This window comes from Pinus tabuliformis, chromosome 1_1 (assembly GCF_031772625.1).
Source record: "Pinus tabuliformis cultivar Carrire ecotype Pingquan chromosome 1_1, CPIR1, whole genome shotgun sequence".
NCBI classification, from domain to species: domain Eukaryota; kingdom Viridiplantae; phylum Streptophyta; class Pinopsida; order Pinales; family Pinaceae; genus Pinus; species Pinus tabuliformis.
The window spans coordinates 126,097,975-126,120,333 of NC_142297.1; the positions used below are offsets into that span (position 1 = coordinate 126,097,975).

The 22,359-nt window shown below is 37.8% G+C and overlaps 1 protein-coding gene across 3 annotated transcripts in view; it reads right to left on the reverse strand.

Annotated features, from left to right (window-relative positions):
• Positions 1-22,359, reverse strand: part of LOC149211967 (pfkB-like carbohydrate kinase family protein) — a 269,333-nt gene that overhangs the window by 120,043 nt on the left and 126,931 nt on the right. For all 3 annotated transcript variants that reach the window (XR_016250733.1, XM_089391633.1, XM_089391632.1), the window contains exon 7: positions 15,205-15,355. Coding sequence is in view for 2 of the 3 variants with exons in the window: in XM_089391633.1 (XP_089247759.1) it covers positions 15,205-15,355 (151 nt within the window). In the remaining variant the exon portion in view is untranslated. The remainder of the gene's footprint in view (positions 1-15,204; positions 15,356-22,359) is intronic.

Below are 22,359 nucleotides of genomic sequence, written 5' to 3' on the forward strand. Positions count from 1 at the left end.
ATCAAAAAGTCAACGCATAAAACAAAATTGTCCTCCTTCCCTTTGCACGTGTGAGCTCGGACCTCCTTATTTTATACCTATACGAACCAATCAAACAAAAAGAGAGAAGATATGATGAGTGATGATGATACTCCAATGTGATATGACATGAGGTCTACTTATATGAATTCAAGGGGTCACATTAGCTTGCCCAGGCCGACTTCTACTTTCATGCAAATGTGGGTTTCTCATTAAAAATAATATTTTTCCTTGACCAAATTAAATTCTTCCAAGGGCTAGAAGGGTCTTCTCTGGATGAGGAAGGCTTCCCAATGGAGGGAATTTGTCCTTGAGCTGCCAAATTAACAGGCACTAGATCAACTACCAAACTATGTGATCATTGTTAAATTTGTTGGGGCATGTTGGTCCAAGTGCATCATCCCAAGAATAATGTAGGGCAAAGTGCAGAAGCTCTGGGGTGTTGAAGGTGCCCATGAATGCAAATGATGCTCTATGAATGTTCGGGGACCCATGGCTCTCAATGTAGCAACTGTGGGTGTCCATATGATCTTCTGGTGGACTTGAGCTCCAGTTAAGTTGCCCAACCCATAATGAAACCACCTATCAATCACACACAATATCCAGTGCTACAACTTATGGCATCAAGTACATTTAATCATTTTTACATCTAAGTGAACCAAGATTGCAAGTAATGGGCAATATGACACTTAATACAAAGTTCCTTTTCCAAAATTTGGGGCCTTACTCATTTAATGTTGTTACCTCCCCAAGTAGGAGTGGTTAATAGACAACCCTATGTTGCCAGGAAACGTGGGTTCGGGGACAGGGACGGGGACAACATTTTTGAAAACAAGGTGCGTGGGTTCGTCGGGTAATATAATAATATTAAATTTTAATAATTATATTTTATAAATTATAAATTTATAAATTATAGTTAATAATATATATGAAATTTGAATTTGTATATTTTTTCAACTTTAAACAAGAAAACTTTAATCATTTAAACATGCATATCATTGAACATTCAACATTGACGTTGAAATTTCAAAATTTATCACCAAAAAACTGTTCATTGTTTACATATTAATAAGAATCATGAATCATGATATAAAACAGTGCGAACAACGCATATGGATTTCCAATGAATTAATTAATCATGAGCAAGCTGAGCTCAATAATAATACAGAGATATTTACAATAATAGAAACATCAAGTCTCTATGTAGAATATGAAAACAATCAGTTTCATCTAAGAAACTGCTAAAAGAATAAAAATAGCAACAGCTGAAAGAATGAGCATTAAATACTAAATAGGAATAGGAATATTATAATACCCTCCCTTAATGCTCAATCTATTTACAACACCAATAGACCCTCGGAATTTTACAAATTTATCAGGACCAAGAGGCTTGGTGAAAATGTCGGCGGGCTGCTCTGTTGTGGGAACATATTGCAACTGAATTGAGCCGTCTTCAACACGCTGGCGAATGTAGTGGCAATGAGTTTCCACATGCTTTGTTCGTTCATGAAAGACTGGATTCTTGGCAAGTTTGAGCACTCCCTGATTATCACAAAACAAAGAAGTAGGCCCTGTCTGGGAAACATGCATATCTGCAAGCATACGTCGAAGCCAAACTGCCTCACAGGATGCCTTAACTGCTCCCCGATACTCTGCTTCTGTTGAGGAGAGAGCCACTGCCTGTTGCTTCTTACTAGTCCAAGTAACAGCACCAAATCCTAGACTAAACACATACCCAGCTGTAGATTTACGGTCATCAACCGAACCGGCCCAGTCAGAATCAGTGTAACCACTGAGTATAGGATTGGAACTTCGAGTGTATAGGAGGCCATAATCAGAAGTGCCACGCACATATCGTAGCACACGCTTTGCTGCTATCCAATGATCAGCTTTAGGAGCTGACATGAAGCGGGAAATGTAGCTTACTGCAAAACTGATGTCAAGTCTGGTAGCAGTAAGATAGATGAGACTGCCCACTAATTGCCTGAATAAAGTTTCATCCACAAGGGGAGAGGATGACTGTGTTGAAAGTTTGAGCCCTGGTTCCATAGGAGTAGTGGCCGGTTTGCAATCCTGCATTCTGAACCTTTCCACAAGATTTTTGGCATACTTGGACTGAGAGAGAAATATCTGATTTTCAGTCTGCCAAACTTCAACCCCCAGACAGTAATGAAGAAGTCCCAAGTCTGTCATCTCAAAAGTTCTGCATAAATCTTGTTTGATCCCATGGATCAAATGTGCAGAGCTGCCAGTAATGATAAGGTCATCCACATAGACAACCACAAACAAGATATCATCACCAGTATGCTTGATATACAGGTTTGCATCAGATGGGCTCCGCTGAAAACCCTGATCTGTCAGGTACTGATCAATTTTCATGTACCAAGCCCGAGGAGCTTGTTTCAATCCATAGATTGCTTTAGCTAACCGACACACTTTCTGTTCTTGACCAGCAACCTTGAATCCTGGAGGCTGCGTCATGTAGACTTCTTCATGGAGATCACCATTTAGGAAAGCACTCTTTACATCCATCTGATGAACTTTCCAATTGAACTGAGCTGCTAGGGCAAGGACAAGCCTTATGGTACTCATCTTGGCTGTAGGAGCAAAAGTCTCCTCATAGTCGATGCCTTCCTTCTGTGAGAACCCTCGAGCCACAAGACGAGCTTTATACTTGTCTATGGTTCCATCAGCTTTGTATTTCACTTTATACACCCATTTGCAGCCTATGGGCTTTTTCCCTGCAGGAAGATCAGAAAGTGTCCATGTGTGATTCTTCTGAAGACTCTGGAATTCGGCTTCCATAGCCTGTTCCCACTCAGATGTACCCTTAGCCTCTGAATAGGTTTGAGGCTCAAAAATACTGTGTAGGTTAGCCATAAGAGCAAAATTGACTGTAGACTGTTGTCTGTTCTTATGTCTAGAAGTTCTACCTTCAAGGAGCTCATCATCCCGGAGATCACCAATGGTTTTAGCCCACCATTTAGGCCGAAGAGTAGAAGAACCAATATCAGGAGTAGAGGAACCAATATCAGGAGGAGGTGGAGAAGACTCAAGAGCAATAGGAGCAGCAAGAGGAGGGTTATTTTCTGGAGGAAGCTCAGATAGAGTATTATCAAATACTGATGCTACATCATCCCTCCCATCAGGTGGACCGACCGGAAGAAAAACACTGTGAGGCTGATCCTCAGAACACTGCTCAGAAGAAGAAGACTGAAAGAATCCTCTGTCTTCATCAAATACTACATCCCGACTGAAGCTAAGACGACCAGTGGCTATATCTATCAGCCTATAGGCCTTGTGATGATAACTGTACCCTGTCATCATTAGTTTCTGGCTTTTGGAATCCAACTTAGAGCGCTTAGCAGCTGGAATCCAAACATATGCAACTGAGCCAAATACTTTGAGATGACTGATCTTAGGCTTACGGCCAGACCAAACCTCTTCAGGAGTTTTCCCTGTAACAGCCTGAGTGGGTGATCGGTTAAGAAGGTAAACAGCAGTAAATACTGCTTCAACCCAGAATTTGTTTGGAACACTCATGTGTTGTAACATGGAACGAGCCATTTCAACAACCGTGTGGTTGCGACGCTCGACAACACTGTTCTGCTGAGGAGTGTAGGGTGTGGTTAACTGACGTTTGATGCCATGAATATCACAGAAGTTGGCAAAAGCTGAAGAACAAAATTCCCCCCCATTGTCGGTCCTAAGAGTCATGATGTTATAGCCAGACTCTTTTTCAACTAAGGTTTTAAACTTCTGAAAGGTACTAAGAGCATCAGATTTATTTTTTAGAAAATACACCCACATCTTTCTACTGAAATCATCTACAATAAGTAAAAAATATTTGCAAGCAGTGATAGAAGCTGTATTCATAGGGCCACAAATATCAGCATGAAGTAACTGGAGTACCTTAGATGCGCGCCAAGATTCTCCATTCTTGAATGAGGACCGATGTTGCTTGCTCGCTTGACAGGCGCCGCATACCCCCAACTGCTGAGTCTGAATATCAGGTAATCCTGACACAAGTCCCTCCCGAGAGAGCTAAGAGAGATACTGCATATTTAGATGCCCATATCGCTGATGCCATAGAGTACTGATGGGAGAGACACGTGCTGCTAGAGCCACTTCTGGAGAGTCACCGGTGTCAAGTAGCCTGTATAGACCATGGTCCTCTAGGCCAACAGCAATTGTTAGACTAGTCTCCCTGTTAATAATGGAGCACTTGTGCGCACTGAACACTACATCAAGCTGAGGAGAATTCCTCATAATCTGGCTGACAGACAGCAAATTAATTTCCATACCAGGAACATAGTACACATTCAAAAAGATGTGTGCGCCCACCAGACTGGATCTGAACGGTACCTCTGCCAACCACTGTGTACTTTTCACCTCCACCAAATACCACGGAATCACTGAAAGGTGAGAAGTCAATAAACCAGTCACGCCTGTGAGAGAAATGGCGTGATGCACCAGAGTCAATGTACCAAGCAGAAGACGGTACATGATCTGACGACCTTTTAGCCATAAAGGCGTAAAAGGCAGATTCTGTCTGCTCGGAATGTTCCTGACTGCCTTCCAACATGAGATTGGTTAACGAAGCCATCTGCACGTTTCCCAAGATATGGAAAAATACAAAAAATCCTGCACGGATTTCAATGCGGATGCTGGCTGATCCAGACAAAATTTGACAGATGCTGATATAAATGTGAAATGATTCCCAAAGGAAACTGATTCACAATTTTCTTAAACAAACACTAGATAGGAACAACTTTTAACCATATCAACAAATTGGGCCCACAGGCAGGAAACGCAAAAACAGTGGCACGAAATTTCTGGAACGGTAAAATTCTTTGATTTTCTCTCTGCTGTACACAGTTCCCTTGATTGCTCAAAAAATAAAGATCGTAATTTTGTTTCACACTAAAACAATAATGAATTTGACCTTGAAGTGGACAAATCGGCCATACGAAGGAGAATTTTCTGTTAACACGGGAATTTGAACGGAACTTCACCGTAATAAAACAAGATTTCTCAGAACGGTTGCGTACTTACGTGCCCTAGGCGCAGAGATTGCTATGCGGAAGCCGTCAATATAGGAAGCCGTCAATATAAGAAGCGGAGCCGTCAATATAGGAAGCCGTTGCAGTCGATATATCGCTGTTATGAAGCCGTCAATGAAAACAGCGAAACTGGTGTTATCGTTGTTATCAGCCCGCAAATGAAAACAGGCAAATGACGCCCGAGCCTGGTTGATCGAGCTGGTTTTGAAGGAGCGAATGCGTGAACGGGAATCACGTATCAGTATGAGGTGATGCCGGTATTAGAACCAATGTAACTAGTGTGTAACGCTGGAAACCTGGGTATTTGCTATCTGTAAAATTCGAATTCGAGTCAGCAATGGCGCCCACGGGAGAGAAGAAACCCGCGGAGAAGAAACCCGTCGCAGAGAAAGCTCGTTCGAAATAAAATACTGAATTTTTCAAACTATGAAAAATTTATTTCGAAAAATTTGCCTGGCCCGTGTTTCAAAACTTCTGCGTATAGGTGAGATCCAGGCGGAAAGTGCAGTTGGGAATCATCTAAACTGGAGTATACAGAATAAATGCGATTTTGAGATCTGATTTTGTGACTATCGGCAGCTGGAAACTTCTCCCGCAAATGACTGATCTGCAAACAATTCTCAAGCCGTCAATTCGGAGCTGCTGGGTCACCTTTGCCAAAGAAATAGCCGGATTCGAAATGTCGGGCTTTAATTTCAAGGCGATTTCACCATTCCGAGCCAGAGAGCATTCCAATTTTAATTCACGATTTCACGATTCCGAGCCGGAGAGTCAAAATGACTTTCACGATTCCGAGCAAACTGGCCAGCCAAAAAAACGAATCCCGCTCCCACGAAACGATCACCGCCACAAAGTTAATTCCTCAGACAAATGATAATGCAGAAGAAGAATCCATTTCTGTATCGAGATGGACGGCTGTAAGCTTTTATCACAGCAAGCAAAGCCGAGGCTAAGACTCAGTGAAGGCTACCTGGCTTACAGAGGGCTCGACCTTAGAAAGGACTCAAGAGATTAGGATGCAGAGAGATAACTGTTCAAGAAATCTCTTAACCTCGCTCTGATACCATAAAACAGTGCGAACAACGCATATGGATTTCCAATGAATTAATTATCATGAGCAAGCTGAGCTCAATAATAATACAGAGATATTTACAATAATAGAAACATCAAGTTTCTATGTAGAATATGAAAACAATCAGTTTCATCTAAGAAACTGCTAAAAGAATAAAAATAGCAACAACTGAAAGAATGAGCATTAAATACTAAATAGGAATAGGAATATTCTAATATGATATATGTCCATTGTCATACTACATTCAAAATTTTCCTTACGGCATCTTCAAACATGAACTAGGAAATTTTAAAATACTAAATAGCTAAAGCCTAAGAAACAATGGCTTCCTCAAAGACCAAAAAACTGGAAAATACAAGTTATTTGACCTCCAATATTATTGCATCCCCTTTTATTAAAAAAGAACTAATAGGTATAAGAACCAAGGCTGCTTGGAAGTGGGAGCCAGAGTGGGGGACACAATTTTTAGAAGCTTCCAAATCGAGAGCGTTTTTTATACTATATATATTTTGAATCATTACATATAAATTCTGTGGTTTTTTTTTTAGGCTTGTGGCTACATTAAAGTATAAATTATGGCTGCTGGCAACATATATTTCACTGTTGTCCCACCAAACACACAAGGCAGCCCAATAAAATAAAGTTTAAAATGTTGAGTCTTTGAGAACTCAGAATACTTTAGGATTTTTTAGCGTACTCCTGAGTTTGTAGGAAACTTGGCTAGTGTATCTCAGTCAGCTGTGTATGACAAAATCTGTCCCAAATTTCACCAAAATAGCTGAGTCTAGCATTTACTTAAGTTAAGTAAATGTTGGACTTGCTGCTTTGGCATTAGACATCTTAGTATCTTACAATGTTACATGTAAATTCTTATTTTATGTTTGAATTTTTGAAATAACTTATAAATTTATAAGTAGCATAAACATGTCATTCATGCATGCCGTATCCTAGTATGTATTTTCAAAATATAGTTTTTTTTATGAAGAACCCAGAGAACCCAACCCGAAGAACCCATTAAAGGAAAAGAACCCAAATTTTTTTTTGAAGAACCCGGTTCTTTTGGGTTCTTCTGGGAAGAACCCGTACCCGAATCCAGTACTTAGGTGCAGGAACCCGGGACGGGTTCGAGAACCCCACCCCCGGGTGCGGGAACCCGTGCAACATAGAGACAACCCTATTAGGCGTTTCCAACCCCCAAGGGGAAGTGACAGGTCCTCAGTACTCACTTCAATCGATAGGTGTCATGTGAATAATGACGAAACGAAAGGGGAAAAGGGGTCTCAGGGGCAAATGCCATGGTCAAAGGGTTGTTGAGAAATTAATGCTTATAAGAATTAAGATTTGATTCCTCTTTATTGATAATTACTTGTGAATTATGTTGGCTTCCTTTACTTCTTAATTTAGATCATCTTTCATCAAGCAATTACCAAATTATATGTATATGAAGATCACAAGAACAAGAGACACAAGATGTAGGCGCTCAGCCAGGGCAAAACCCCTACAAGGGGAAAACCCAGTCAAAAACTCTTCCTTCAGTAGATTCAAATCAAGATGAGACACTTCCAAACGACTTAGACCTAGACAAATACCTCCTCCAACCACCAAGTCAACCCTTCCCTGTAATAAATGATATTGACAAAATACTTCGAGTGACAGCTTCCCAGTAGCAGCTTCAGCCCAGAATTTTCTCCTCCCAACAGTAGAACTTCGACCCCCAGCAATAGAACTTCGGACCTACAGTAGACAAAGATTTTTGGCCCCAGCAATTGCCCAAAAACTTCGCATGTGTGAGAGATACATAGCCCAAAAAATCGATTTAGGTATTCCTAGCAATTTTCCTCCTTCAACTTCTTCACTCTCTTTTTCTGCTTCTCTTTCTTATAGATCGAACTTGTTGAGTGAGTGCTCCAAATAGGTCAAGCTGCCTCTCTATATATAGCCTTTCTACTGGGTCGAATTGCCCTAATGTAAGCCGACTTCATGGGGACAGGGTCGAGTTCGTGTGGAGGTGACAAATGACCCTTTTGACTCAAAAATAATTCTTTTTACATGATACAAAAGCCTAATAAGGGTTTAATAAAAATGATAATGACTCTAATGACTCAAGACAAACCTTAGAAGCTTTCAATGGAGGCTTTGACCTAGAAAACATTGACCCAAGCATGAAACCCGTGCCTTAATAAGTCATTTTCTTTAATAACAAAATTTCTTTTGACAAGTACAATTATGAATACCGAAGCTAGTTACATTCTTCAACACTCGCTCTTAACTAGGGAGGTATTCATAATTATATACATATGAGAGTACATGGAAAATTTCAACATGAAATGAACTACGAAGAGTTCTAGCACACTCAGTGATGCAGACTAGATACCTGACCAGGGTAATCTATCCGAGTGGGACTAAGGGGACTCAAGCTTTAGCCAGTCTAGGTACCATCAGGCTTATAAGCTCTACCACCAACCCAGGGATCTAGGTGTGTATCCAAGGTCAGAGCTCCATGACCAACGCCACCCTCCCTCTTCGAGATCTAGACATCAACACATAAGTCGGCCAGATGTCCTCCCAAGCATCTTGCCATTAGATGCTTCATCTTTCCCTATCAACTAAATCTATAATATCAACCAACCCAAGCATGCTTCTAAAATATTCAAACTTCTTATTTGGAAGAGATTTCGTTAGCACATCAGCTACCTGTTCATCTGTCGGAATATATTGTAGCTTCACGACCCCATCTTATACCAAACTTCTAATGTAGTGGTACTTGTTGTTGATATGCTTTGTCCTTGCATGGAATACGAGGTCTTCAGACATCTTGATGTTGCTTTGATTATCACAATTTATAATAGTAGGATCCAAAGGGTTTCCAAACAAATCTGACAAGAGTTTTCTTAACCAAACAACTTCCTTTCCTACTTCAGATGCAGCAACATATTCTGCTTTAGCACTACTTAACGCAATGGGATCTTATTTTGTACTCATCTATGAAATCATTGCAGATCCCAAACTAAAACGTCCACCAGTAGTGCTTCTTCCATCAGTCTCACTACCACCCCAATTAGAATCGGTAAAACCTGTTAACTTGACTTCCTTTCAATCATACTTCACACAGTGATGTATTGTGCCACATAGGTATCTCGAGATATGCTTGGCAGCTTTCCAATGGTCATGACGAGGCTCCAACTAAAATTGACTAAGAACATTTACAACAAAACATATATCTGATCTTGTATTTACCAAGTACATCAGAGAACCCACCAACTTACGATAGGTAGTAGGATCAACGAGACTAGAATCAGAGCTTCTCAACTTTTTGAGATTAGTGATCATGGGAGTAGTCATAGGCTTGGAATCCATCAAACTGAATTTGTATATCTCACTTATGTATTTATCTTGACCCAACTATATCTCATCGGGTTTCTTCCAAATTTCCAAACCCAAGTAATAGTGCATGAGTCCCAGATCATTCATTTTCAGGTCCCAACATTTTCTTACATTCTTGTATTCTATGCCCCACACCTGTAATAAACAAAACATCCACATATAGTAGTATAATGACCGGTTCATTCCTTGCCACCTTAATGTAGAGATTTGCATTTGCAAAACTTTTGACGAACCCAATCCTTAAGAGATATGCATACGTTCTTACATACCATGCCTTAGGAGCTTGCTTCAAGCCATATAGGGCTTTCTTGACCCTGCAAACATGTGTATCTCTGTTATTTATTTCGAAACCTTCTGGTTGTTCAATGTATACTTCTTCATCAATGGTTCCATTTAGAAATACGGTTTTGACATCCATTTGATGGATATTCCATCCCATAGTAGCAGCTAGCGAAACAAAAGATCTTATAGTAGTATACCTAGTTGTAGGAGCAAAGGTTTCTTCATAGTCTATGCCTTCCTTTTGTGAGATACCCCTTTCAACGAATCTAGCTTTATATTTGTCTATGCTTCCATCAACAGCATGTTTGATTTTGCAAATCCATTTTGAGGTGAGAACCGATTTGTCACTTGGTCTACGAACAATTTCCCAAACCCTATTCTTCATGATGGATTGATATTCTTCTTGCATCGCCTTCTTCCATTCTTCTTGATGAGCAACTTCTTCAAATGTAGTTGGCTCAGCATCTTTCAATTTTGTCATATATGTTGCATATCCTGAATATCTCTTTGGTCTTTTGTTTTCTCTAAAAGTTTCTTTAGTAGCTCCATGTCCTTTGGCATTTTCAAGTGTAGCTTTTAACCAATTTGGCCTCCTCTTTGTTTCGGGAATGATTACAGGTTGATTAGGCTTGCTTGGTCCTTCTTCTTCTTCTTGGTTTGTAGTTGTCTTGTCATGATGTTCTTCTTCTTCAAATAGTGGTATATCTTCATCATCGAAATCGATTGGAATATCCTTAGATCTTTTGTAGGCATGATTTTCATCAAATATAACATCCCTGCTAACTTCAATTTGTCTTCATTAATGTAGATTGCATATGCTTTTGAAGAAATACTGTAACCAACGAAAATCCTTTTATGCTTGTAGAATCCAATTTCTTTCGCTTGTCTTTTGGAACATGGATGTATGTAGGACACCCAAAGATTCGAAGATGGTCCACACATGGCTTATTCCCCGTGAATGCTTCTTCCGGTGTCATATTATCAAAGATTCTATGATGACTTCTATTTTGTATATATATTGTTGTCATTGATGCTTCTCCCCATAGAAACTTTGGTAGATCTTGATCAATTATCGTAGTTCAAATACCTTCTTCAATTGTTCTATTTTTCCTTTCTATGACTCCATTCTGCTCGGGGTTGTAGGAAACAATGAGCTCCCTCTTAATACCTGCGTCTTTACAATATGCAATTAATTCTTTTGAAGTGCATTCCCCACCATTGTTGAATCTCAAAGTCTTTATCTTCCTTTCGGTCAAGGTCTCCACTTCATATCTAAATTCCTTAAACTTTTCAAATACTTCATCCCTTGTCTTGAGAAGATAGAGCCATGTCTTTCTAGAATGATCATACATGAAGCTCACATAATACAGATGGCCTCCAAGAGATTTGTTAGACATTGGCCCACACACATCGAAATGAATGAGGTCTAATATTTCCTTAGACCTTGTGTCACTACTTGTAAAAGGTTTCCTTGTATTCTTTCCCAAAGCACATCCCTTACATACTCCTTCACGATCTTCCTTGATGTTGGGGATGCCCTTTACCATTTGACTAAGTGAGGGTATTATCTTGTAATGAATATGCCCATATCTTCTATGTCATAGTTCGATAAGATTGATTTCCATGTGAACTAGGGCTTGAGGAGATGGTGTTATAACTCTATATAGCCTTCCTTCACAAACTCCAATAACTTTTGCCTTATCAATACTTGAATCTTTTCCCCAAACCAGAAATTTACCATCTACAAAGGCAACCCTATCTCCTTTATCTTTTAAAAAAGAAATTGAAAGTAAATTCTTTTTCAAACCTGGGACATAGAGTATATTGTTGAGGTGTAGCTTTGCTCCACTTTCCAGCTTCAATGATGTAGATCCAAGGCCCTTGACTGCATAATTGTTGTTGTCTCCTAGCTCCACTACATGAGATGATGGTTCCTTTGATAGAGTATGAAGTTGTCCACTTTCTCCCGTCATATGTCTCGATGCTCCACTATCAATGATCCATACATTATCATCATCAAGGGTACTTATAAGTGCAGCCAAGAATCCTTCACTCTTGACTTTCCTTGGTAGGTTGTATATGATCCTTACAAACCAGTGTCTTGCAATTCTCACGATATTGAATCCCATCTTCAAGTAACTTGCCATAGAGGGAGTAACCTTTTCTTCCAAGCCAACAAGGTGATGTCCAATCTTCGTCGACCTTAGCTCTAATACCATGTTGAGAATTCAATGCTTATAGGAATTAAGATTTGATTCCTCTTTCTTGATAATTACTTGTGAATTGTGTTGGCTTCCTTTACTTCTTAATTTAGATTATCTTTCATCAAGAAATTACCAAATTATATGTATATGAAGATCACAAGAACAAGAGACACAAGGTGTAGGCGTTCAGCCAGGGCAAAACCCTTACAAGGGGAAAACCTAGTCAAAAACACTTCCTTCAATAGATTCAAATCAAGATGAGACTCTTCCAGACTTCATAGACCTAGAAAAAGACCTCCTCCAACAACCAGGGCAACCCTTCCCTGCAAGATGATCTTGCCAGAATACTCCAAGTGACAACTTCGCAGCAGCATCTTTAGCCCATAATTTCGGCCCCCCAACAGCAAAACTTTGACCCATAGCAACAAAATTTCAGACCTGTAGTAGACACAGATTTTCGGCCCTAGCAATTGCCCAAAAACTTTGCACGTGTGAGAGATAGATAGCCCAAAAACTCAATTTAGGTCTTCCCATCAATTTTCGTCCTTCTCCAGCTTCTTTGCTCTCTTTTTCTGCTTCTCTTTCTTGTAAATCAAACTTGTTGAGTGAGTGCTCCAAATAGGTCGAACTGACTCTCTATATATAGCCTTTTTGCTGGGTCGAATTGCCCTAATGTAGGCCAACTTCATGGGGCCATGTCCGACTTGGTGTGGAGGTGACAAATGACATTTTTAACTCAAAAATATATTTTTTTACCTGATACAAAAGCCCAAGAAGGGACTAATAAAAATGATAATGACTCTAATGACTCAAGACAAACCCTAGAAGCCTACAATGGAGCCTTCGACCTAGAAAACATTGACCCAAGCATGAATTCCATGCTTTAATAAGTCATTTTCTTTAATAATAAAATTTCTTTTGACAAGTACAATTATAAAGACTTAAGCTAGTTACATTTTTCAACAAGTGCTAGCAATAGTGAGGAATTCCACATTCTGGGTGTACAGATGTAAGGAGGGAGTTACTCCAACCTTTGTTTTTCCACCCCTCTTATTTCCTTTTGTTTTTCTTGATTTTTTTTTTGTATTACTACTTGAAGCTCTAGGAAATGAGAGCATGCTTTAAATGATGTGTAGCAGTGGTTACCCCCTTAGTGGTGGGGCAGTTGATTGCCCACCAGGGGTTGGGACATGCAAAGGTTCCTTTTCAACGATGTGATAGGGAAACACTGGCCCCAGGAACTAGGTGATGGACATAATGATAAGGAGTAGAGTTCATGCTTGGCTTTTGCTCATGTGCTAATGTTAATGTCCCAACCATCTTTTGCATTTTATAATTTTCTTTCTCTTGTTTCTTACTCGGGGACATGATATTCTCTTTCTTTTTCTTTTAGATTTATCAACCTCCCAGGGCAACATTTACAGACCCAACCTAGATATGCAGAAGAGGGCAAGTGGTGTGCTAAATCCCAGTGGACCCATGGTCAAGTGGACCAAGAGAAGGGAGGTGTAATAAGGGTTCATAATGTACGGATGGGAGTGATAAGTATGGAAAAAGGTATAGATGGGACAGGCTATCTCAATCATGGATTCCCAAGTAGTGACCCTCCCTAATGCAGTAAGTAGTGTGGAAAAAGTCTGCAAAAAATCGGGATTAAATCCTAAAATTGCGATTTTTTCAACAAAATGATTTAATCCTCTGATTTTTTGCAGACTTTTTAAGAAACGAAAAAATCGCGATTTATTCGTTACATGCCCGATTTTATCGGGAGTCGACTGAAAAAGTCAGCCACCTCTGCTAAATGTGGGATATGATAGTGGTGTTTAAGGGCTATCATATAGTGATTTGATAAGCAATATTACTATGAGTTGCCACTATTGTTAAAGCTATTATACAATGAATTTGACGAGGCAAATTTGCTGTGAGGAGGCTAAACAATAAGGGTTTTGGACAACTAATATTCAGTGTCTTGGAAGGGCCAAACTGTTGTGAGTTGATGATATACTTTGATGTTGATTGTACAGTGATTTGGTGGTCAAATCCACTTGAGAAGTAGATCTGGTTAGGGTTGAGTATATTTTGTGTTTTGGAGCAGCAAATACTCAGTGAGCAATTGATGGCAAATGAGGCAAAGGCCCTGCCAGGTGTCAAGGACAAAAAATGCAGAAAGGGTTGATCTAGATGGGCTACTTCAACAAGTAAGCTATATGTTTGTTCTTGTCTGTTTCTCATTGGTTAGATTGCATATCTGATGTTGCAGACTACAAGCCCTAATGGACTATGGATACTCTAGATGTTAAAAAAAATAAAAATAAATGAATATTTTTGTGTTTTTTTTAATTTTGCCGACTTTTTCAAAAAACTCCCGACTTTAACAAGTTTTTCAACTTTTGTACCCTTGCTGATTTAATCCCGACTTCGACTTTTTCCACATTGGCAATAAGCCATTAGAGGTGATCCCACTGAACTAGGATAGAAAATAACCCCCCTATTTAAGGTGAGGGAACAAGAATATGACCAAGACCCTTCTTTCTTCCAAGTCTCCTCATAATTCACGCTAAATGCCTAAAATACAAATAAGCATAAGCATCCGGATGCAAAATGAATAAAGTACGCTTTGACCAGAATCCCACCTTCCAACATGTGATCTTGACAAATGGGCGAGGGGGCATATGACTGATGCAGGTGGCAGAGATATGAATGGCACATCACATTGGCTACAAGGTGGTTCTCAAGGGTTGTTGGTTGTCGACTAGATGAGATAAATAGGAGAAAAGTCTCTCCTAGGGGTCTCCCAATTTTGGTGGGTAACAGGTTACAAAGATCTTGGCAACTCTATTAGTTTAATCAGTAACAAGTTCACCTATCCACATCCCATTGAATTATTGAAGAAATTTTCATGGCATTCTATATATGATTTTATAAACACTATTCTAAATAGTGATAAAACATGGCATGCATATGTGCCTCGGCCCTAACCCAACATAACACAGGCTAAAAGAAAACAAATGAACATAAGGGATTTCAATTGCATTTTTATGTAGAAATAGTCAACAACATGCCCAAATAATGCATCTCAATTAGACTCATTAAGCAATAAAGAACAAGTTTTTTTCTCATGATAATTCCAGTTATGGCAACACTTCAAGGTGAAAAAATAAATAGGGAAGGCAAGTGCTACCTCTTTTGCAACAATATGAGCTATCTCAGGAAGTCGTCCATCAAAGTACACAATTGTTGCTCCTGTCAAAGCAGATGACAAGGTTGATGCTGGAAGATCCTCTGGAATCATAGGAGGTGTTCCAGGTGAGTGGATACACGTGCGAGTCTTCCTGTATTTTTATAAGAGTAATGAGAACCTCTAGAATTAGACAATATGTTCATGGTGATACTCAAATTGTACAATCTAGAAAGGACATTTCAGTTTAGAAAACACTTTATGTGATCAATATTTATTTCATTCTTGCATTTGATCAATTTTGTTAGCCTTGACTAACCCAAGACTTGTTAATGCATTATACGAACCCCTTGGCATGGTTATATCAAAAAATTCTAGAGTTGTCAAATGCTTTTTTCTAAAGTTTACAAAGGTGATCCATCTAAGCATGGGGATCAAGGAGGAAGGAGGGCAATAATTATTCTCAATGTGCAATATAAAGTATTGGGAAACAAGATAAATCCTTTAGAATAGTGAGGGACATATAAGTTTTATTAAGGGGAGGTTAATTTGAGATAAATTAATTATAGTTTCGGTGAAGCACATAATGGATAAGAGAGACAAGTTGAAATGCATTTTCTCAAAATTGTTTTGATAAGGCTTATAGAATAGCATATGACTAGGTTCTAGATATAACTTCAAGAACTTTTCAACAAAGTAGTGGGAACTCTCTTTTGTAACGCCTCAACAAATGGATGTGTTAAGATTAACTTACTTGAAATTATTGCTTTGCAAGAATACATCAAATCGGGACTACAAGATATGCTCTTAGTTACCTTTTCAAGGAAGCACAAATAAAGTCACAAATCAAAGGTCTCTCTTTATTAGTGGTTATACAGCACTTCACCGTGTACTTATTGATGACTATGCACTGACTCCTAAATTATCTTAGGTGTTAATGGAGGGAAATTTGCAATGTGTAGTGTTGTGGTCAGAGGAGCAGTATTAAGTGAAGAAAAAATAGAAGTAATAATAGTTGGTCAAGGGGTTTACCTAATTGGATACTAAGTTAAGTGATCATCCAACCAAGACAACTTATGAAGCATTTAGATATTCCCAGTGGTTTTCATCTCTCACGCATTGAAAAATGGTGGGTGTTGAGTAGATTTGAAGTTAGACTTGTGAGGTGAATTTACAAGGATTTTTTGTAAGGAACAAAGTTCGTATACGCAGCAGAATATTCAAAATAGTTGAAATATAAAAGTATCCATCATAGGACAAGTAATATTTGTATAATGTTATGAGATATGATGTGTGATTGATTACAAATGAGGGCTTGCTTATATACCTAGGCAGGTGCCCCTTCATGAACAGTCATGTCCTTAAAGACATGCCTCTTCAGTATAGTAATCATTATTTCTGATTATCATTATTTATGTTATTTATATCATTATATATTATATTCATAACATTGTCTTCCTCTTCAGAAAAGCTTTGTCCTCAAAGCTTATTATTGATAAGACGTATCATCTGTTTTGAGTTTTCATATTTCGATGATACAAGATGATAGGGTCCTTTGAGTAATAAAAAAAATTGTCGAACTGAGAAGGGATTTGACCATCCTAAACCAATCTTTTGTGGAACCTTGCAATTATTTGATAGCTGGGATAAATTGTTATCGTAAGATTCGATTGTGCAAACATTAGTATTCTTCGGAACATAAGTTTGTTTTTATGTTCTGAGTGATACAAATATGCAAACTAATTGAGATGTTTGGTCTTGTGGTTCAGATGTCGATAAGGAGTTCTTGTGATTTGATTTTCCTTTATCATGAGTATAGTAATTTCCTGAATTACTTCAGGTATTGATGTTGTTGAGTTGGTTATAGAATCTTCACTTGGAATTTTCATTGTCTGAACTGCAACATCTAAATGTGTTTTTACTTCAATTAGTTTGTCATGTTCTTGAGTTGTGATATTGACCGGATCAGTATTTGTTTCTTTCTCTTCAACTTGAACTATTACATCTAAAGACTTTGATATGTCTTTCGTGATAAGTTCTTCCAATTTGTTTTTAAATGATTTCTTAACTTTTTTAAGTTTCTTCATTTGAGTGAGTAATTTTTCACTGTGGTCCTTGAGGCAAGAAACTTCTTCGTTTTTGTTTGCGATAATCCTATCGACTTCCTTCTGCATATGTTGTACTGACTTTTGACTTTCTTGAATGATTACTTTTGAGATATCTTTTATGTCTTCTAGTGTTATTGAATCTAGTTTCAATGTAACATCCTATAGCGTTATTTTTTTCTTATTGTAGGAAAATGTATGAAACTTTTTCTTCGTATTTAAAATGAACGACCCTAATGATTCCATCCAGGGTGAACCCAAAATCATGTCTCCTCGATCACTCCACAAGGATTGAATAGAGAATTTTGATGTAAATGTATAATCCCCAATGTTTAATTGTAAGTTGGTTATATCATATTTTTTTTGTTCTAGAGATCTAATTTTTCAATTACATTTGACTCCAGAATCATGAATTGGTTAGCAAATTTTGGGCTTGCATAACAGTTCCCTTCGACGAAAGTGATAGAAATAGTAATATCTTTTCCTACAAGAATTCCCCTAATTCTAAACAGCACAGAAGCATAGTTAAATAAAGTTACTGAAAATCTATTTATCTTCTATTATAGACTCCATTCTTTTCTTTTTCGAGATGAGATTTTAAGCTTTTAAAAGTGACCCCATTGTCTACTTCAATGAAAAATAATTAATTTAATAGTGCCTCAACTTTGCCCTTTTTTTCTCTCCTTTGTAAATTTTGTACTTTAAAAAAATACTTCTTCAATAGCAACCCTTAGTATACCAAAATATTTAAATTTAGACACTTTATGATTTAGGTGTTATTTTATAGTACCTTTTTCTTGACTTATATAAAAGGTTATAAATATTTCTTTTAATTTTACCATTTTTTTCAACTATTAATAAAGCTTTAAAACTCTTTGACTTTAAATAGAAACTTTTACTTGATATGTTTATGTCAATTATGTCATATTGTTTTTTGTTTTAGAGGTCTAATTTTCGATCATATTTGACTCGAGAATCACCAAATTGGTCAGCAAATTTTGGGCTTGTATAATTGTTACCTTCGATTGGAGCGATAGAAATAGTAATATCTTTTCTTTCAAGAATTCCCTTAATTCTAAATAGCACAAAAGCATAGTTAAATGAAGTTCCTGAAAATATTCCTTTATCTTTTGTTATAGACTCCATTCTTTTCTTTTTCGAGATGAGCTTTTAGGCTTTTAAAAGTGAACCCATTGTCTACTTCAACAAAAAATAATTAATTTAATAGTGACTCAACTTGGCCCTTTTTTCTCTCCTTCGTAAATTCCTTACTTCAAAAATTACTACTTCAATAGCATCCCTTAGTACACCACAATATTTAAAATTAGACACTTTATGATTTAGGTATTATTTTATAATACCTTTTTCTTGACTTATATAAAAGGTTATAATTATTTCTTTTAATTTTTACTAATTGTTTTCAACTATTAATAAAGCTTTAAAACTCTTTGACTTTAAATGAGAACTTTTACTTGATATGCTTACACTTATTGTAATAATTTTTTTACTCTCATGTATTAAGTTGAACTTAATTCCTTCCTTTTAAATATAGTTGTATACAATCTTTATTATAATGTTTGATTATATTGAACCAATACGACTTGTCTTGCCACCGATTTGGTTGTCTTGAAGTTTGGTGGGCACAGTTCTATGTTACGAGGTCGTATCTTATATGCACACAGTTTAATTTTAGAAGGCAGAGTCGTACAATAACCTGTACGATGGCAAATTAACCTATTCAATAATCTAGGAGCCAAATTGTATAGGTTGACAATTTGGCGATTGTACAAAGCGACCAAAAATTTGAATGTTATACAGACTGTAAAAATTTGGATATTAGGGTTGGCAGTGATTGTGGTATGGCTGGTAGTTGGTGAAGGTTGTATTCATTGAGCTAGTCAATGTTGGAAAATGGCAGCAGCTTCAATGGACTCGATTGCAGGGAAACTCGTGGTGGTCATATGGGAGCTGCGTGTGGCAACTCAATGGCGGTGGTGGAGAAAGCCATTGGGTGGCCAGTGATGGAAGGTGGCCAACGCGTTCAGCAACAGCTTGTTGTCGGACGACGGTAGCAGCTACATGCAATTTTTTATTTTTGTTTATTTCTGGGTTTTTTTTTAATTTTTTTTCTATATAGCTTTTTTTTACTTTTTTCACTTTTTTTTAATAATTTTATTTCTTTTTCTTTTTTTTCCTTTTTTTATTATTTTTTAATGGCCAAAGGCCTAACGGCAAAATGGAGAACCCCCAAAAGCCTTCTCTGGCTTAAAGCCTCAATTGCAACAAAAACGAACTTGAAAAAGAATTGATAGCTAAAGGCTAGATCAGACTGGCTCTGTGCGGCGCTTGAGCAACCAGAGGGTCGAATAGCTTTGATATCAATGTAACGAACAAAGTTCGTATACGCAGCGGAATATTCAGAATATCTGAAATATAAAAGTATCCATCATATAACAAGTAATATTTATATAAAAGGTTGAATTACAAGTAATGATGATATGAGATGTGATTCTGATTTATTACAAATAAGGACCCACTTATATACCTAGGCAGGTGCTCCTTCATGAACGGTCATGTCCTTAGAGATATGCTTCTTCAATATACTAGTCATTATTTATGATTATTATTATTTATATTATTATATATTATATTCATAATGTTTGCCTCAAACAATTAAGTTCACAGTCTGGAATAGAACATACAGCTAAGCATATTTATTACTCATCTTATCTCTCCCCTTCAACAATGGGGTAGAAGAACCTAGAAGTCTTTTGAGATTTTTATCTCTGGGGGGTGTTAGCCCTCCTAGTATGGGTACCCATAGTAAAAATTTTGGTACATAGTGTTGGAAAATGTAACTAGGTTCGGTCTTCATTTAATGTATTTGAGTCGTAATGTACTTGTCAAAAGAATAAAGAAAAGAATTTTTTTTATTATTATTGTGACTTATTAAAGCATGGGTTTCATGCTTGGTTCACCATGTTTTAAGTCAAAGTCCCCATTGAAGACTTCTAGGACTTATTCCGAGTCAATAGAGTCATTGTACTTTTAAAGAGACCCTTCTTGGTCTTTTCAATCATGTAAAAAGGTTAAGTATTGAGTCAAATATGATTTATGTATCCTCCACACCGAGTCGGCCTAAGGACCCTAATTCGACCTCACATGGAGCCTATAAATACAAGCACATCGAATTCATTTGGAACACACTCTCTCACAAGAAGTTTGATATCTCTTGTTGCTGGAAAATGTGTGAAATTTGTTGCCAAGAAGCCAAAGGAAGTGCGAGTTGGGTGGAGCCTAAGGAGGAGAAGAAAATCAAAATTTTGGTACCTCTCTCTCTATTTCATGCCCTAGATTGGGAGATCGAAGTTTTCCAAGTTTCATTGTTGCCGAAAGCTGCCAGTTGTCGAAAGTTGCTGCCTAGTCGAAGTTGCTAGAAAGGCGTCGAAATTCTGGGAGGCTGACTTGGTGTGGAGGGAAGGTTTGGTCTTGGTCTAGGGTGAAGAGACTCAAAGAATACTATTGAAAGGAAGAATTTCTTTATTGAGTTTTCCCCTCAAGGGAGGTTTTGCCCTAGCATAGTGCCTACATCTGGTGTCTATTGTTTTATGTGTTGTTGCTTTGGTAATTTCTTGATGAACTAAAAGAAAGAAGATATAAAGAATCGTAATAATAAGAAACATCACAAGTAATTATCAAGAATAAGAAAATCTTTCTGCCTTTTTGATTTTCTAACACATAGAGTAGTTTGGGGGCATGCCATACCCCTCCTCTATATTTCAGATGATTTCCCACAAAATTTGCATCAGAAATCAATCATTGTTTGCCTCAGAATTTTATCATATACTGTCTAATGAAACCAAAAGAAGAGTGTCGAACCCTTATCTCAAGTCTTGATGTGAATAACACAAAAGCTCTGCAAAAATATCTCCTTGGAAGCCCGAATAGGTCTCTTAATATCAGTCAAAAACAAACCTTAGGATTGTTGGTATATGTTGAAAAATATGTAATTAGGTTCGGTCTTCATAAAGATGAAATGTACTTTTGATTCTTGTAAAATGTAAAATCAAAGAAAAGTATTATTATTATTTTTGGAGAATGGGTTTCATGCTTATGATCTTTTATTTTATAGGTCAAGCACCCAGTAAGTGCTTCTAGGGTTTGTCCTAGGTCAAAAAGTTACAAGAGTCATTGTCATAGGTTGAAGACCCCATCGGGCACATTGTAACTTGTAAACAAAATTATTTTTGTCTTAAAAGGTGTCTAGATACCCTCCAAGACCAAGTCGACCTAAAAGGAAGAGCCATGTCCACCTTGAAGAGTCTATATATAGGAAGGAACTCGTCCTCCTTGAGAGACATTCATCCATCCATCTCTCATTCTAGTGAAGGAGGAAGAAGAAGGCAGCGAAGAAGGAAGAGGACGGAGACTTTTGTTTGGGCTATTTCTCTCTCACACATGCTAAGGAGGACTAGAGTTTCTGCAGCAAATCTAGGGTTTTTATTTACAAGTTTGATCTTGGGGAAAAGAAGGCAAGAAGGTAAAGCGAAGATCACCAAGGATCATCCTCAAGCTCCAGAAGTTAGGGAAAGGCAGGCGAAGGTGAAAGGAAAGCTCAAAAGGTAGATCGAAGCTCACACGTGTGGCAGCAGCAACTCTTGGGGGCGCCGAAATTTCAGATCTGCAGTGGAGGCCGAAATTTTGCAGTTGGAGGTCAAAGAAGTTCTACTGCAAGAGATTTGACTAGGTTTGACTAGATCAAGGTTAGCACATCATCCGGAGAGGTTGGTCTTGGTCTTGGAGGGTATTGGGTTCAGTCTTAAGGTCTTGGAATTTGTCAATTGAAGAATCTATAAGGAAGAGGAGATTTGCGGGTTTTCCTCTCAAGTGAAGAGGTTTTGGCCCTAGCTTGCAACCTATATTTTGTGTTCTTGTTCTTCCTTTTTTGGTAGTTGTTTGATGATACACACACATAATAATAAGTAACAAAGCTGATAAGTAAAAAGACATCACAAGCAGTTATCAAGTAAAGAGAAATCATTGTAATCATTGC